The 18,339-nt window shown below is 42.9% G+C and overlaps 2 protein-coding genes across 3 annotated transcripts in view; one reads left to right on the top strand and one right to left on the bottom strand.

The window, feature by feature from the left end:
• LOC123512374 (reticulon-2-like) overlaps positions 1-11,580 on the top strand; it is a 39,899-nt gene extending 28,319 nt beyond the window's left edge. The window contains exons 2-6 of one of the 2 annotated variants that reach the window (XM_045268750.1): positions 1,958-1,993; positions 7,928-8,135; positions 8,841-8,979; positions 9,259-9,434; positions 10,060-11,580. In XM_045268750.1, coding sequence (XP_045124685.1) covers positions 1,958-1,993; positions 7,928-8,135; positions 8,841-8,979; positions 9,259-9,434; positions 10,060-10,105 — 605 coding nt within the window. In that variant the 3' untranslated portion in view covers positions 10,106-11,580. The remainder of the gene's footprint in view (positions 1-1,957; positions 1,994-7,927; positions 8,136-8,840; positions 8,980-9,258; positions 9,435-10,059) is intronic. The other variant, XM_045268751.1, reaches the window with a different exon arrangement.
• Positions 10,690-18,223, bottom strand: LOC123512376 (TRMT1-like protein). Its single transcript, XM_045268759.1, has 8 exons — positions 17,987-18,223; positions 17,230-17,359; positions 16,798-16,934; positions 16,440-16,652; positions 15,679-15,869; positions 13,779-13,951; positions 13,137-13,425; positions 10,690-12,957 (listed from the first exon to the last, which is right to left on the bottom strand). Exons 1-8 carry the CDS (start codon positions 18,091-18,093, stop codon positions 12,800-12,802), a joined length of 1,398 nt encoding a protein of 465 aa, XP_045124694.1. The 5' UTR covers positions 18,094-18,223; the 3' UTR covers positions 10,690-12,799.
• Between the last annotated feature and the right edge of the window lie 116 nt (positions 18,224-18,339).

Below are 18,339 nucleotides of genomic sequence, written 5' to 3'. Positions count from 1 at the left end.
TGTGCGTGTAGTGTGGCTTAAGAGAGACAGTGTGAAATTTCATAGATGGATTTGTAGTGTTTTTTGTAGTGCACCTTTGAGCTATGATGGAGGTGAAGGTGGTAGCGGGAGTGGGTTGAGGAGTGTGTGGCTTTGTGTGGCATCGATCGAGGCGTGAGGGGAGGGAGACACCAGTGAGAGGGAGAAAGGTAGAAGGTAACTTCTCTAGTGCTTTCAAGAGGTAGGAAAACGAGGAACAATCTTTTAGGACGAGAGCAGCCTTGCAAATAAATGAAGTGGAGGACGAGGCAAGAGACTTTTGTGAAGGTGGAAGAGACGTAGGACATTATAGGAAAGTAGAGAGGACGGAGCACAGCTTGACACAGCCGTGGCATGCACAGTACAAGCAGGACCACAGCAGAAACCAAGGCGCCATGTTGGTTTCGCTGCAAATGTCTTACTCGCCCCGCACCCGAGCAAAGATTTTCGCCCCTGCAGCGTACGTCTATTGACACGATTGCTGCAACGAACCATACCTTGGCAATTCATCTTTTTGTTCAAATTAATGTTTTCTTCTGAAAGCTCTCTCTCTCTCTCTCTCTCTCTCTCTCTCTCTCTCTCTCTCTCTCTCTCTCTCTCTCTCTCTCTCTCTCTCTCTCTCTCTCTCTCTCTCTCTCTCTCTCTCTCTCTCTCTCTCTCTCATTTAGTAGAAGAGCGCTCAAGAGAAAGGTTGGATTGGGTGTTGAGGTTTGTTGCCTCGTGCCTGAGGGCTCATGAGCTCACGGTCTGCTGTGAGTGACAAGTGACATAGTTGAAGAGCAACGATCGCAGCTCGCTGTTCTCTGCACCTCACTGTGAAAGGATCGCTTCAGTCACCACAACCACACTTCAATTTTTGTTAGTTTATTATTTTATTGTTTTTACGACAGTTTCAACGGAGGTCATAGATTGTTTTATGTTGGTTATTGTCAAACATCTTTGAAAATTCAACGGTATTCTTGTAAAAAAAAAAAAGCGAGACAGACCAACAGACCGAGTTCTCTCTAGTGACATAGATTGCCTTGCGTTGTAAAACAGGTTAGAAATATGAGCCGCGTGACACACACACACACACACACACACACACACACACACACACACACACACACACACACACATACTCTACATATAACTTTTATCTTCTATTTTTCCTTATATAATACTATCCGATTTTTTCCTTAATTTTTATTTGCATTGAGATTTTTTTTATATTTTTCATGTGTCCGTAGAAAGAACTCCCAATCTAACGTTGCCGCCTTGTCTTGCATATGGCTTCTCTTTATGACATTTTTGATGAGGCAGTTCACGTCTTCCATATTTTAGTAGTAGTATTCTGACAAGGAAAGAGTAGCAATATTTGTCAGGATTGTTTCTTTTCCTGATAAGAGTTTGCCACACCTCTTAATTTAGTGCGTTACTACTGTTTTTGTTTTGAGCCACTTATTGTTACTACTACTACTACTACTACTACTACTACTACTACTACTACTACTACTACTTCTTTTTCCTCTTCTTCTTTTTCTCATCTTCTTCTTTTTCTCATCTTCTTCTTCTTCTTCTTCTTCTTCTTCTTCTTCTTCTTCTTCTTCTTCTTCTTCTTCTTCTTCTTCTTCTTCTTCTTCTTCTTCTTCTTCTTCTTCTTCTTCTTCTTCTTCTTCTTCTTCTTCTTCTTCTTCTTCTTCTTCTTCTTCTTCTTCTTCTTCTTCTTCTTCTCATCATCATCATCATCATCATAATTATCACCACCATATTCACAATATTCACAATAACAGCAACTACCTCCACCACCACCATCACCATCAGTAACTACTACTACTTTTACTACTTCTACTGCTGCTGCTGCTGCTGTTGTCATAACTACTAGCGGTTTGTGATGTGAGGCCAGCAGCTGTTTAACTCTGCTCTCTCTCTTTCTCCTCCCTTTCGCACGCTTACACAGGGGCGTGGTTCAACCCTGCACAGCTGGATCCGCGAGGTAAGATGGTCCTTCGCTTCTCAACTTCCTTTTTATGATTTGCTTTCTTATAACTGGCTTGGTTAGAATCGGCTCCAGGTTTTGCTTCCTCCTTGCGACCGCCGCTCAGACTTGTTGACTAATGTTATGTTCGCTCTTGCCACTTGCAGTTTCCTGTTACCTGTATACCTTTACCTCACCATTTACCTGCTTACCTATACGTGTATTACTTCTTACCCGTGTTCCTGATTCTCTTGAGCTTTATATGTCTTACTCTTTATTTGTGTACCTGTTTATCATACCTTTACCTGTGTTATCTTTACCTTACCTTTATACCTGATTACCGTGGCCAGTGCGTTACGTTTTACCTTATCCGTTACATTTCCCTTCTTTCTATTCCTGCTCTTAACTTATCCTTAGTACCTTGACCTTACTTTTCTTCCCGTTACCTTACTTAGACACTAATACGTTCCTTACCTTTACTCCTACCACTGCTTACCTTCACTTATCCCATTACCTGTGTTCAGTTCGTCCTTGCCCTGAGATGTGCTTCAAGTTACGATCGCTTGCTGCCTTTGGTTTATTTTATTGTTATTATTATTATTATTATTATTATTATTATTATTATTATTATTATTATTATTTTTATTATTGTTGTTGTTAATGATGGCCCTCAGTGTGTGTGTGTGTGTGTGTGTGTGTGTGTGTGTGTGTGTGTGTGTGTGTGTGCCCCTTCTTTTCCGTTTATTTTCCAAAGTATCTCTCTACAATTATAATGTATTGATGTGTACATAGTAAATTATGTTGGTATTGATTTAGTATATATACATGTATTGATGTGTCCGGTGCATTGGAAATATTATTATAACAGTGTGTGTGTGTCTGTGGGTGTGTGTGTGTGTGTGTGTGCGCGCGTGCGTGTGCGTGTGCGTGTGCGTGTGTGCGTGTGAATCGCTAGGAAATTAAACGGAGAATACAAATGTTTTTTTTATGCTTCGTGCAATATGTTTTATTCATTATGATCTGTACCTTTGTTATCATTATTATTGTCATCATCATTATTGCTATTGATGTTATTTGCATGTTCTATCGTCAGTTAAGCATTATTTCTTTACAATGACCCTGATCGATGGTGGAGGAGGCGAAGTAGGTCGAGAGTGAGAGAATTGGTAAGAAGATTGCTGAAGAAGGTTGGAGGGGCGAGGAAGAAGCGAGGTGGGAATAGGTGTGAGTCTTGTAGGTGAGAGCAGTTTGAAGGCGTGGGTCAGGGTATGGGTGTGTGCTGGGCTGAAATTGTGGATGTAGATGGGACGCGGTGAGTATGGGTGTGTGCTGGGCTGAGGCTGTCGGTGTATAGGGGACGCGGTGAGTATGGGTGTGTGCGGGGCTGAGGCTGTGGGTATAGAGGGGACGCGGTGGGTATGGGTGTGTGCGGGGCTGAGGCTGTGGGTGTAGAGGGGACGCGGTGGGTATGGCTGTGTGCTGGGCTGAGGCTGTGGGTGTAGAGGGGACGCGGTGGGTATGGGTGTGTGCTGGGTTGTGGTTGTGGATGTAGAGAGGACGCGGTGAGTATGGGTGTGTGGTGGGCTGAGGCTGTGGGTGTAGAGGGGACGCGGTGGGTATGGGTGTGTGCGGGGCTGAGGCTGTGGGTGTAGAGGGGGCGCGGTGGGTATAGGTGTGTGTGTGGTTGGATGGGAGACAGGCTTGGGCAGACGGTGTCAGGGAGGGAGGACCGCTCCGAGAGGGATCTGAGGGAATGGGGATGGGGGAGGGGCAGGTGCTGAGTATTGATCGCAGACTAAGAACGTTACACACACACACACACACACAGGCCATGAGCATGTGAAGTAGTGTGCGTACATCAACACTAGAGGCTGCTTTATGAAAGTGTGCTCGCTGTATGTACACTTACCCCGGGGTGGGGCGTGTGCGCGTTCCTAAGAATAAGATTATGAATTTTAAGACAACAAAGCTTCTTCGCGGCAAGTATCCGAATATGATAGTAGTTGCTCCTCATCTGTGTGGAAAGCACGTGAAAATATTACGCTTGAATCACCTGCGACACCCGTATTTTTCCTTGTAGGAGTGTAATTAGTCGGAGAGTTAAGTACTTCTGCGTTTTGGTATATGGTTGAGAGGATGAGGGATTGAAGCTTGTAGATTTGATAAGGCTGTGTTGGAATCAAGTAATGAGAGAGTGGAGAGATACGATTAGGTGTGGAGAGTATGATGCATTTACAACAAATTGTTTTTGTATCGAACGCAGACCCTTAAGGATGAGTGGAAATATCTAGTTGGTGATAGTTAAGTATATATAGATGGAGATTTTATGGAAGTGTTTCAAGTGAGGAGAAAGGAAATGTTGGGAATGTAGGTGACAACAGAAGTATTAGTATTGAGGTGTTGGAAAGATGCTGGAAAGTTCCTTCATCAAGACATTAGTGCAATGTCACGACCCAGACGGCTCTCCCGGCCAGCAAGGGGAAGGGTACCGGCGGGAACGGGCAAAGTGTCATGTAGAAGATGAAGTGGGTATGTGAGATGAATCTATGAAGAATTTTGAGTCTTTGACTCAGTGAAGAATGAATAAGTGACGAGATGGGGAAGAGAACACGTACAGCACAACACACAATAATATATCCACCTTCAGGATAGCTTGGATGGGATGGGTCGGTGACCACAGATGATACCTGCATTGTAGGTTGGGAAAGGCACGACATAATTGTGGATTCCGCGAGTTAAGATGATGATAGTGAAGAATACTCAAGTAGTACCCGTTCCAACATAGCACGGTGTCGAGCTCATATTGATGTCGTTGTTAGGGGCTATCGAGTGTCTCGCCGTGCATCTAGTACAGGTATAAGGTAGGGGGACGATGGTAGGGATCTTTGGGGCAGGTGTTTGATGAGACAGACAGGTGCTGGCGCTGCGATGGGCAGGTGTGCAGACGTCAGTGCCAAGGACTACTGGTTGGTGTGACGGGGGGCGTAAGGGAGGAAGAGAAGTAAATATAGCGTGAGTTACCCGGGAGAAGCTGACTACAGTGCGGGCACGACGCCCGCCGCCCACCCGCCTCCCTTTCTGCTGCTCCGCCGGGCTCCGTTTGGCACCGCACCAGTCCTGGCTTACGGAGGGCACGGTCTTCCTCTCTCCCTCCTTCCCTCTCCGCCGGCTAGCACCGGATCCCTCCTCGCTGCCTTCCTTCAGTGGGCACTTCCCACGGACACCGCCACCAGTGAGTAGTGACCACCCCGCCCCGCACCGCCCCCACCAGTCTGCCGGCGGTCAAGTCGCGCCCCGCTGTGGTGGCCATTAGGTGCCGGCTTCCGTGGAGGTCGTCACAGTGATAAAGTCTAGAGTGCTGAGGAGTGAGACACGCTATTTTCGGCCAAAAGTACTGCCACCGCTGCCTCCGCCTCCGCCACCGCCGTTGCTACTACCACACCACGGAGGACACTGTCGGCTACTACCACACCGCGCAATGAAAAATTTCTAACTATCTTTGACGTCAGTTATTGCTACAAATATAGTACTCGGTGTGCTGCGCCTCTCTCTCTCTCTCTCTCTCTCTCTCTCTCTCTCTCTCTCTCTCTCTCTCTCTCTCTCTCTCTCTCTCAAGTATACGTCCATTTAAAGAATACTGGACACCGGGTAAGAATGGCACAAGCGTCGCGGGCGCCGGGCAGTTCAGGCACTAATATCGTGGGTGGTAGCAGCTTTGGGCACCGCACTCGCCTATACAGGTCGTCCCCGTCACCACCTTGGGAGGTGACATTGAGGAATGATGGAGATGAACCAGACACAGCAACCATATGATCAGATCATTGAGTTAGAGTGAATCGACGAAGCGGCTTACTCAGGATGAGTGACGAGAGTTGTAAGCGTGTGCTGCTGATGATGGCGCTGGCTACAAGTAGGAAAACAACATGTAGCGCTGCAAGTGACTCGGCCCAGATGAAGTAACATTGTGTTAATAGGCAACAGGGAAAGGGCATAGTACATATCCAAGGATGATGGCTGCCAGCTCTTTGTGCACTGGGCAGAATGGGCAACATTTAAAGCCTAATGTTGGCTCCATGCATAGCCAAGACATTCGAAAGTGCCAGCCTCCCTGAGCCCCACCGCCAGGACCCAGGCATTAGTCGCTATCTTACTGAAACACACAAATAAGGAAGTTATTAGCTTGTTCTGGGTGTTAGTGATTTAAGGCGGTGCGTGTTGAGGCATGAAGCGGCGTCATGCATCACTTATTTTGAACCGCGAGATGGCGGCTGTCATTGCTCGGAGGTGATTGTTTGATGTCCATCTGGTAAGTCAAGCTGCAAGTGTCACGTGCTGGTGGTAATGTTTAGAAATTGGCTCGATCCAAGGGCCTTGCCTCTAACCTAAACACCAGTTACTGTAGGTAGTAGTAACGCCCTCATGTCACCGTGGTCCACCACCGTGCTCACTGTTCATTCCCCTGCCAACTTTGCAAGTTTACACCCCGCGTAGCTACCCCTCACTTCTTTGTCTCTCATCTACACTTGCAACTGTCACTTCGTGTTTCATTTCAAGAAAACAATCAACAGAGGAAGGGGTGCTCAGTTCCTCAGTCCCATTTGGTTGCTCTTAACGATGTAGCACTAGGAATATCATGATAGTATTCTTTTAACCCTGCTCCCAAAAGTGATCAGAGCGACATCTGTTACTGGAAGAACGTAGCTATAAGTGTGTTACACATTCCCAAACTTTCCCTTCAACCTTTAGTACTTTTACTTCAAGGGGCGCCAGACAATTGTGTCAACCAATCAACTTCCAGCATGATCACATAGTGCCATCATTCGTCACTCGTGTTGTTTGAATAAGTTATCGTAGACCTTATTGTTCATTGATGAAATGTTATTAAAAAGAGATTGGATCCAACAAAGAGAACAATATGGAGGTACTCTTGATGCGCCAGGCGAGCGGCGGTCGGGCGCTGTACGAGCGTATCAGTGTGTGTGTGTGTGTGTGTGTGTATACGTGGAGAGAGAGTGGGCTCCAGCGTGGAAGATAAGGGAGGGCGAGGAGTCTGCCCCGTAGCCGAGTGAGTGGCCTTGCGTCACTTCAAACTCTCTCACCACGCTGGCCTGGCTGCCACCGCCGCACCTGTCCCAGTAGTTTGTCAGCCCACCCTTCCGTCTCCCTGAATCGCGATACTGTCACTGTAGGAGTAGCCGCTCACATCCTCATAATCTAACATGGGCAAGAAGACGAAGAGTGAGAAGCAAAGCCCTGATCCTGAACCTGTTAGCAGAGGACCAGGTGTGTGTGTGTGTGTGTGTGTGTGTATGTATGTATGTATGTGTGTATATATATATATATATATATATATATATATATATATATATATATATATATATATATATATATATATATATATATGTGCGTGTGTGTGTGTGTGTGTGTGTGTGCGCGCGTTCGCGCGCGCGCGCGTGCATGCAGCGACAGCTGGAAGTAGTGTTTAGATATTCTTGAGTGTTGTCGCTGGATGACACAAAGGTGTAATGTAAAGTGTAATGTCAAGCTACTGTATGTACATCCTGATTCAGTATACCATTATTTTTTATGGTTTTGTTAATGATTTGCATATATATATATATATATATATATATATATATATATATATATATATATATATATATATATATATATATAATTTTTTATTTATTTATTTATTTTTTTTTTTCATTTCTGCTTAAAAATGGTTATATATCAAATGCAAATGGCTTCAGTTTTTTTCATTTATTTATTCTTATATTTCATTTTTATTCATTTATTTATTTTCTTGAAATAAGGAAATGAGATCCTTCTATGTAATGTAAGCTTAAGTTTAATTTGTAAGTAATGAAGGTGTAACAAATTTTGAAATGAAGCAGTAGGAGTGTGAGGATGTGTCGCAGCAAGTGTTGACGTGTGTGGCTTGCATTGCAGTGGTTGACTTGATCTACTGGCGTGATGTGAAGAAGACTGGAGTGGTGTTTGGTGGAGTGATGGTGATCCTGCTGTCCCTGGCCTATCTCTCCCTCATCTCCGTGGTCTCCTACACCTCCCTGGCCATCCTATCGGGAACCATTACTTTCAGGGTGTACAAGAATATCATGCAGGCTGTCCAGAAGTCCCAGGATGGTCACCCCTTCAAGTAAGTCCATGGTACTGTCTTTATTGCCACACTGTCACTAGGGCTAGCCCGTGGCATAGGCAGTATAGGCAAATGCTAATGGCGTCGTCCATCCAGGGGGGGGGACACCACAAATGGAGAAAAAAAAAAAAAACACACTATTCTTAAAACTAGTTGATATTATGTCTTTTGATTGGGCAATTGCTTTCTTTAAGTAAAAGAATCTCCAAGATAAAGCTATTCAGTTTCTTGTGAGTATATACACCAGCAGTGGAATATACTGCGATTCAAGAGGAGCGTCACCTAAAATCTTGCCTAGGGCGCCAAATTGGTTAGGGCCGGACCTGCTTGTCACACAGTGCAGTGGTTCACATTTTTATGTGTCATCAAGGAAATGTTATGAAAGGAGGTAGAAGCTCAGGTTTCCCTTCAATTTTTACTTTTGCGTGTTCTGCAAGCTATATGTCAATTCACATAATGAGGGCCCTTAATGTTAGAGAGGACTTATTACTGGTAGATTTTACAACTGCACGTCTCTCATAGGTGTAATGTACATTCATCATTATCATTGGCTCTGCCAAGGTTTTTGTCAACGTATGGACAAAAATCCTTGATTCCGTCAGCCTATTGTAGTGTGTGAGCTCTTTAAGTCAGTCAGCCATCATTCCAGTGCCGATTCAAATCCTAAATTCTAATGAATATGTGTTATAAATGTATTTGTTTCAGGAACTTCCTAGAGAAAGACACCAACCTGCCATCAGACAAAGTTCATGAGGCCACAGATGTAATTGTGAAACAGATCAACTCTACTGTTACTGAACTGAAGAGGCTTTTCCTGGTGGAGGACCTTGTTGACTCTGTGAAGGTAAGGCATGTGATGTTCAAGTTATAGAAAAGTTGGTAATTTTACATAGAATTGCCTTCAGTATTCTCATTTAAGGGAGGGCAGCCAAGGAAAAATAGCCTATTCATAATGTCATTCCCTAAAAGAACTAAAAAGATAAGAACCAAGGCAAATGTTAATTAATTTTCTGAAGTCTTGATATTCCTTCCTATTTTATAGTTTTCACCAAAACTTGTTGGTTCGGGAAAAAATTAAAAGTCTGTCTATATAACAGTGATATAATTGTTGTTTATATTGCAGTTTGGCTGCTTGCTGTGGTGCCTGACTTACTTGGGGTCCTGGTTCAATGGCTTGACGCTGGTCATCTTGGCTGTGGTTGCTCTCTTCACTCTCCCCAAGGTCTACGAACAGAACCAGGCCCAGATTGACCAGTATGTTGGCCTTGTCCGCACTCAAGTCAACGACGTTATGTCCAAGTAAGTGTATTGTTCATTCCTTCTTTTACTTGTTTTGAGATTTTGTTAGAGGAAATGAAATTGAAGGACATGATGAAATTGAAGGACATGGAAGGAAAGAGATATGAAGGAGCAACTAGGAAATCAAAGGGACATTGTAGAGAATTGCAAATGAAAGGAATTATGCTACTGACACAGTAATAATGTATGAGAAACAGTATTGTACTTCCAGTTTTGGCACATGCATGATGTGGACAATAAATGCAGCAAGTTTCACAGATATGTGCAGATATGAGTTGTATAGGTTCTCAAAGTAGGGATGGGGATGAATATGAAAATGAGTAAGGAAATTTAGATGACAAACAATGCTGAAATAAAGAAAGAGGGAGACTTTTCTGTTATTGCTGTTCCCTTCTCAGGGAATTCCTCGGAAGAGAAAGCATCATATAGATATTGATTGATACATAGAGATCTAAGGATTACATTTACCATTTACATAATTATTTCCTACATTTTATGCTATGAAAGTCCACGGAAAACATAGGAACTCAAAAGTATAACTTATGGAAGTTACATTGTTAAGACCCATGATATGATAAGATATTTGTCTTTAAGTAGACAAGTAAAACTGTGCTTGTGTTCCCAGGGTGAAGGCTGCCCTTCCCATTGGCAACAAGGAAAAGTCCCAGTAAGCGTGAGGCATCATTGTGTGATATCCTGCGTGCATCTGTGTTGTATGCTACATCGACCGCCAGTGCATTGTGGCGTCTGCACCAACTTCTGACATCTATGTGCTATGACAGTGTGCAAAGAGTGACTGACCCCCTTGCTGGGGAAATGACCCTGTGTTGTGGCCAAGTGTGCACCGCTCCCTCCCTTCACTGTGTATCAAGCTGGGAATGTACTGTACTGCTGCCATTAATGTTTTGATAGTATGTCAGACTTGTTATCTAGCTGATGTTTTATTATATCTTATATCTTTTAACAAATGTATTAGTATAATTTTAGAATATTGGAACCCAGCAACCCATCTGTGTGAGGCGTAGGGAGGATCAAAACAGGTCCCATATAAACAAGGCGCTCCGGAATAATACCAAGTTGGGTGAGATTCTGGCACTTCCAGCTGATGATATTAGTGCTAGCAGCAAGATGCTCAGTCAGTGCTCCTGTGCCTCATCACCATAATCAGATTCTCACTACTGCTTGCTTGTTTTGGTCTGAGGATTGGGTCTAGCACTGAGAGCATATGTAATATGTGCAGCATGTGATGATGAGATGTGTGAGGTGGTGGTGGTGGTGGTGGCGGCTGCCCAGTATATCTTGAAAGAGGGCCAATGAGACATGATCTACTCCACTGTATAGTCACTGCATTACTGTTCTCTGTAGGATAATTTCCCTCTGATTTTTTTTTTGAATATTAGAACCATGAGAAGTGTACCAATGCAATTGTGTTCTTAAGTTGACCTATTTTCTAACATGCTTCATAATGGCTGTTTTATGGTTAATGTAGAAAATTGCCAAATAGTGTGGAAGATCTGATTGCCAGTTGTCATACCTTCTAAAATCTGTCCTTTATTATTATTATTATTATTATTATTATTATTATTATATCATCATTATTTATACTTCCTGGAACTTTTTGACTTTGTAGGATTGGATTCAAGTGTACTCACTGATACACTTTTATAAATATGCAAATAGCATTTTGATTTTTTTTATCTAATCTGTAAATCTATGTATGATGAACCGTATATTTTGATGGGTGTTCAATTGTAGTGAAGAAGTGGGTTCTTAGATATCAATGCATTTTGCTTGCCTGCATTGATCATGAAGCTTGTGTATCATATTTCCTGAATGTCATCATCAATACTATATTGAAAATTTATACTTGTGAAATTTCACTTCATTAGTTATATGACCTGATTTACTAATAGAAGATCCAGATGCCCACCTTGAGTCAATATTGCGCTGTGCTGGCTTCACTGTTGAAATGCAAATAGTAATTCTTTATTTATATCTGGGTAATGGGTAGAAAAATATATATAAAAGCAAAAAAATGAGTCAAAACTGTTTTCTAAATACCTTAAGTGTTCTTTCATATTGTATACATTACTGTCACAAACAACAGTAAATCTGCTGTACTACCAAATAAAACATCATTGATTTAGACACCCTTTCATTGCTGTGACAAGGCTGCAGGGTTGAGCACAAGAGGGAGCAAGTTGGAGTCATGGCCAGTACTGTTCAGCATCTCACACCAAAAACAGTCACATGCCAGTGACAATGTTCATCACCAAGTGTACTAAAGTTCTATAAAAAAATCTAATACAGAAGTCTCATGTTGGAGAGAATAGTACCATAGAGTTCCTGATAAAGTGCATGATAAATACAGACCAATTATGCAAGGGTTGCTGCTCTGAAGCCAATATTACAGAGGCAATCTTTAATTCATACCTTTATTCATATCTGGCAAATAAATCCTAGGAATGGCTATGACAGAAGAATCTCTATGTATTCCTGTCCTTCACATATACTCATACCATTCTCTCATACATTCCAGCACTTCCATCACCATTTCACTGATGGTGGTCTGCTCCTGCGTCCAACACATCTTCCATACTTATCCCATACAACCATTCTTTCCCCATAGTTACACCATCTCTTAACACTGCAATTGATTTCCTCAATAACTCCACATTTAACTTCTTTACAAATCAAATGTCTTGCACTCAATCTGCAATTATTTCACCATCCTTACTTTGCTTACCAATGGTCTGTCTAAAGGAACTTGCCTCAGTGCTTGGATTGTTCATCTGCGTACTAGTTGTCTTGAAAATATGTTTAAAGAATTCAGTAGAAAAATGGAAGTTTCCCAAAGAAAATTCTCCATGTGAACTATTAGCTAAAGGAGTTCTTCATTCGTTCCTTTTTTAAACACACACATTTCCCACAGTTGAGTCAGAGCTTCTTTGCATTATATTCCTGCTGCTCCAGATGGTTTTCTAAGATCCTGGTTTTGTCCTCACACATCAACATTACTAGTCATTTCTATATTGTCCATACTGTATTTATCTATAATTTTGTGTGATAGTCTTCATGTTTGTATTGTAAGACTGGTACTTTTTGTGGATACCTTTCTTCTGAATATACTGAGCTGCACAACAGGTATTTTTAATACTGAGACTTAAGTTTCAGCTTTTTCTTTTATTCACAAAAATATCCTTATTGTAAATAATGTACGAGTGTTAAAAAAAATCCTTACCCTCCTAAACTATGAACAGAAATTCAAAACGCTTTCACTGTCTAGTTTATGAGCAAATTTTGAACTGACGTGAGGAAAGGCTGCAAATGAAAAATACATACAATGGAAAACAGGGATGAGAGATTCAGTTTTGTGTCTGAGAGAACTCCAGCAGGAGTTGGGTGAACTCTCTGAGAGTGCAGTCAGTGCGGATGGCCTCAGGATCAAAGTGTGTGCGACTGGCCTTGTGGTGCGCACGCTGCAAGTAGTCTACCACCCTGTTGATCTTGCCTAGGTCATGGCCTGTACAATATGGAAAAGGTCAGTCAGGACCACAGGCCATACTGAATCATTCTTCACTGTAAAACACAGAGTTAACTTGTCTATATCTAAAATAGTAACTCAGCACAACCTTCAGGAAGGTGGCCAGGAACAGTAATTCTTCCTGGACATTATGCTGCATAAAAATGAGCAAAACTTACCTTTAGGCGAGTGACGATGGAGATTGAAATAGAATGCCGGAGATTTTAATCTTGGGTGATCCATCTTCATTCTCTTAGGTGATCTCTCCCCATCATTGTCCTCGTCAACTGAATGGCAAGGCTGGTGTTGTGATCCTTCCTTCTCTTTGTCCTCCCCCTCTTCATCCTCCTCCTTTTCCATCCACGCAGAGGTGTGTTCAGCCATCCCACTCATTGTATTTTCTTTGTCTCCTCCCACACTCTCATTAGGTCTCCCTGCTCCTTTACACTTGCTTTCACTTACTATTGTCTGTTGGATAGCAGAGATGTCATTACTTCCTGTTTGGAAATATTTCTTAAAAAAATTATACATACATTAAGTCCACTAGCAGTACTTCAACTACATCCATGATGTGCTTGTCTATTGTCTCATTTTTCAAAATTAACAAAGTGAGCCACAAAATCAGGGCAATTCATATCTTCTTAAAACTGTTCAGTATAAAGGCCAATCAGACAGCAGGATTAATGTGTCCAAATCTTTATAGAAGGATTAATGTTTGGCCAAAGAAGACAAAGTACTATCGTTAAAAGTCATTCATATTATTTCAATTAGAAATGCCATTTATTTCAATACAAAATACTAATTTACCTGGTCCATCTCACCTGTAAAAGGCTGATTACTTTTTGAGAAAGCTGTAGGTTGCTTGCTTGTGTCAGCATTGCCTGGCAGAAGTTGGCATCAAATATCTCATCACACCACACAGGCCCAAGCTCCACTGCCAACTTCCCGGCACTCTTGCTTCGACAGTCACAAGACAACAGAGAGTATGGCTCTTCTGAAATTTTTATTTAATAGAATTTTAAATCCTGAAACATGAAAGGTAACATATAAATTAGGAAACAATTTATTCTTGTGTGTCTACTACTGTACACTTATCCAAAAAACTCTCTCTCTCTCTCTCTTACACACACACACACACACACACCGCGTAGTGTAGTGGTTAGCACGCTCAACTCACAATCGAGAGGCCCGGGTTCGAGTCCCAGCGCGGCGAGGCAAATGGGCAAGCCTCTTAATGTGTAGCCCCTGTTCACCTAGCAGTAAATAGGTACAGGATGTAATTGGAGGGGTTGTGGCCTCGCTTTCCCGGTGTGTGGAGTGTGTTGTGGTCTCAATCCTACCCGAAGATCAGTCTATGAGCTCTGAGCTCGCTCCGTAATGGGGAAGACTGGCTGGGTGACCAGCAGATAACCGTGGTGAATTACACGCACGCACGCACGCACACACACACACACACACACACCACACCAAGATCATGGTGATGCACATTTGTACCTCCACAACAGCAGTCCCCCCTCCCCAGCTATCTGTGTGCCCTCACTCCCTCCAGGTGGTCCACAACACCAAGCTTCTAGGTGTCTTGGTGAATGATCAGTTATCATGGAAGCAGCATGTTTACACCATCATCAGGTCAGCCTCATACAAGATCTATATGCTGCGCCGACTCAGGTCCCTGGGTGCACCGGCAGATGAGCTGAGGGGAGTGTACCTCACCTTTATACTCCCTAAGCTCATGTACGCCTTCCCAGCATGGTCCTCCTCCCTGAACCTCACACAATGACAACAGCTGGAGAGGGTTCAGAAGAGGGTGTTCAGAGTCATCCTTGGGCCTGCCTACAGGTCCTACGAGGAAGCCCTGACCTGCCTGAGTCTGCCGAGGCTGGCCACAAGACACCAGGAAGCCTTGGAAAAATTTGGGAAAGGGTTGCTGCATCATCCACGTCTCCGCCACCTGCTACCCCCAGACATGCCTCCCCCTGCCCGGGCCACCCGACACCAGAATCGCGTGGCGCCCTTAAGAGCACCGCACACTGATCGGTACCACTTTAGCGCAGTGCCCACTATGGTGTGAGCCATAAATAAATAAATAAATAAGTAAATTCTTGGCTAAGTTAGACCCATAGTTAGGTTAAGCATTTCATTGTTTTAATGACCTGTACATTTTCAGTGTAAATTTTTTGTTGCACTGCCAAATTAATAAACCGTATATTATTATTATTATCATTACACACACAAACACAAACACACACACACACACACACACATCGCTTTCCCGGTGTGTGTTGTGTGTTGATGTGGTCTCAGTCCTAACCGAAGATCGGTCTATGAGCTCTGAGCTTACTCCATAATGGGGAAGACCGGCTGGGTGACCAGCAGGCGACCAAGGTGAATTACAAACACACACACACACACACACACACACACACACACACACACACAATCGAAGGGTTGTGGCCTCGCTTTCCCGGTGTGTGGAGTGTGTTGTGGTCTCAGTGCTACCCGAAGATTGGTCTATGAGCTCTGAGCTCGCTCCGTAACGGGGAAGATTAGCTGGGTGACCAGCAGACGACTGTGGTGAATTACACACACACACACACACACACACACACACACACACACACACACACACACACACACACACACACACACACACACACACACACACACACACACACACACACACACACACACACACACACAGCTCTAGTGTGAGACACTCACCAAGAGGGTACACTGTCTCAGGATAGAAGGCACGGTCTTCACAAACACAACAGTGTATGATGCGTCGAATTTTGCGTACACATGTGTTGGCAGCTGCTGGGCCCCTCAATACTCGCACCAAAACTGTGATGAAGCTTTTGAGGGCAACGCAGCACACTACCTCTACACCTTTGTTGCTCTTGGCTGCAGCCCTGGTGAATACAAGGATGGCTAGCAATTAGGAGTAATTTTGTCATAATAATGACCAAAAACATTACACTACTTCAACTGAATACACTAAACGCTGTCTAAGTCAGAACCAAATATTCTGGATATCAGTTAAATCAAACACTTTCATGACCTCAGATAAGTGTCAAATATCTTGGACTATCAACAAAAATGTACAGAGGAAGCTGAACATTCGTGCACAGTTTGGATTGTTCTCTGAGATACGTGGGGAAGTTGGCCACTAGGATAAAAATTGGATGTGTATCTAATGTACTATTCTAATGTAAAGCATCATATCATGTGCAATCCCAAGTTAACCATATGAAGAAATGGGAAAAAATAACTAATGACTGAAATTATGTTTGGCTTGAACACAATTACAAAACAAAACAAAACAAAAAAAAACTGAGAGGCACGCAAGAAAGCAAGCATTGTAATATCAAGCATGCCACCTTTCTGTCATATAAATCTAGACAGACTCAGCCATTAACGTTGAAGGTCAATGCTTTGCACACTGAGCCCACAATAGCTGGAGCAGGATCACCGAGCCTCACCTCACAACGCTGCCAAGAACCAGCCGAGCCGCCAGTTCCTTAGCGTATGATGTCTTCACCACATAACCACCATAGTTCCTAAGGGTCACATCAGTTGCCTTACCATACAAGGCTGAATCGTCAGTGGAGGTGATTGCCAGCATGCTGTGTTTGGGGGCATTGCGGAACGCTGCATCAAGATAGTGCACTGATGATCCATAGCAGTCTAAGAACCTGTTGGAATCACCACTGTTTATTTTCCTTATGCCATGTGTCAGCAACAGACTGTATAGCAGGACAAGGTAACTCACACTATACCATTTCCCTTCCTTCCACTGTGGAAAGACCCAATTGGTCTGCAGAGCACATCCACACTCACACAAAGTCAAAGGGTCTCTGGTGTAGTAAAACACTGACATCTTCTGAGGTGATGGTGACTTGGAGGTTGTTGGTGGCAGCATTGCTGGTGATCCTCTCAGTGGCCGCTGGAGACTGGTCATTGATTACAACATCAACCTAGGTGGAGGAAGTGTTGTGAACCCCATCTTGTCAATATAGAACATGCAGATACTCTAGGTACTCTGACTGTATGATCTGTAACCTATCAATAAAAGCAACACATGGCAAAAATGGAATTTGTGAGATTCATGACATAAAACCTGTATTTTGTAACTAATACAAATTAACAAGCAATCAAAAACTATAATCCTGAATATAAGCATCCCAAGAAACAAGAACTGAATAGAAGTAGCAAAGAAACAAATTAAATAAAAATGTACATAAAACTAAATACCATTCACAAATCAACTACCTTTGGAAAATGTTTTGTCCAAGCCAACCCTGAGACCCCCGTAGCCCCAAGAGCATCCAGACATCTGACTTGGCTGTTGGTGCACAAGCCAGACTCATAGTAAGCTGCCAAGGCACACAACACCAGTGACCTGCAAAAAAACATACAAAGGTTTCTCATAAGAGTATTATGCTTAATAAAATAATAAATCTGTTAAATACATGGTCAATCAGCAGTGTCACTCATCTAACAAATCTCTGATGTGACTCGTTTTTCTGGTGAGAAGTGTGGTGAATTAATTGATGGTATTTTATTGTACAGAGATCAGTACAATATAATTTCTGTCGTAAATTCATATTTTTGGAGTTATGACTTTTTTTTCATCTCCAACTTATGCCTACATCTTAAGAGGCCTGTGGGATTTTTTTTTTTTTCTGGGGTGGGTGAGCATCAATCAATTCACTGCTGCTACATTTCTCACCACAAAATCACAAATCACATCAGAGATTCATTGATAGGGTGATTATTGATAATTACCACATTCCCTAGCAACCTCTCTTAACTCTAATTAATGAACGAATCAATTATTTCCTGAAGCACACATCACAACAGCAACAGACATCATCCTGCTCAGTGGGAAAAGGTTATCATTTTTCATTATGCTCATAACAAGACAATATCGAAACCATTCCTGAAGAGAAAATGTTAAGGAAAATTACGAAAGATAGACTGCAATCTCTATCACACACTAAGGCAATGAGTAGCAGAGACGCCTCACCTATTGACAATCATCTCAGAGTTGTACATCACTTCATTCTTCTTGGGGGCATGGAAGGTGCCCTTTATGTTAATCCTGACCCCGTGTTCCTCCACCTCCTCACTCATGTTTCCTTCACAAGCAAAGGCAAACAATGCCTTGGGAATGAGAAACTGTTAAAACCAAACCAACTCCACCAATCAAGCTGAGATATGAGTGATGGCTGAGGGGTTTGTTTGTTAGAGTTACCTTGATGCTGATCTTGATCAGTTCATGCTACAGCTGACTACGGATTCATCTCTCTCTCTCTCTCTCTCTCTCTCTCTCTCTCTCTCTCTCTCTCTCTCTCTTTCCTACTAGTATCTATCTATTTA

Source organism: Portunus trituberculatus, chromosome 33, assembly GCF_017591435.1.
Source record: "Portunus trituberculatus isolate SZX2019 chromosome 33, ASM1759143v1, whole genome shotgun sequence".
NCBI lineage: Eukaryota > Metazoa > Arthropoda > Malacostraca > Decapoda > Portunidae > Portunus > Portunus trituberculatus.
This window is presented reverse-complemented; position numbering and strand designations above follow the sequence as displayed.

Bases quoted from the DNA above. Each gene is read 5' to 3' on its own strand.
- LOC123512376 (XM_045268759.1), bottom strand. From the start codon at position 18,093: ATGAGTGAGGAGGTGGAGGAACACGGGGTCAGGATTAACATAAAGGGC. The intron at 16,653-16,797 runs GTGAGTGTGGAT...TGATTCCAACAG, and splicing joins CAGAGACCCTTTGACTTTGT to GTTCTTAGACTGCTATGGAT. The intron at 13,952-15,678 runs GTGAGTGTCTCA...TAAAAATTTCAG, and splicing joins TGAGACAGTGTACCCTCTTG to AAGAGCCATACTCTCTGTTG.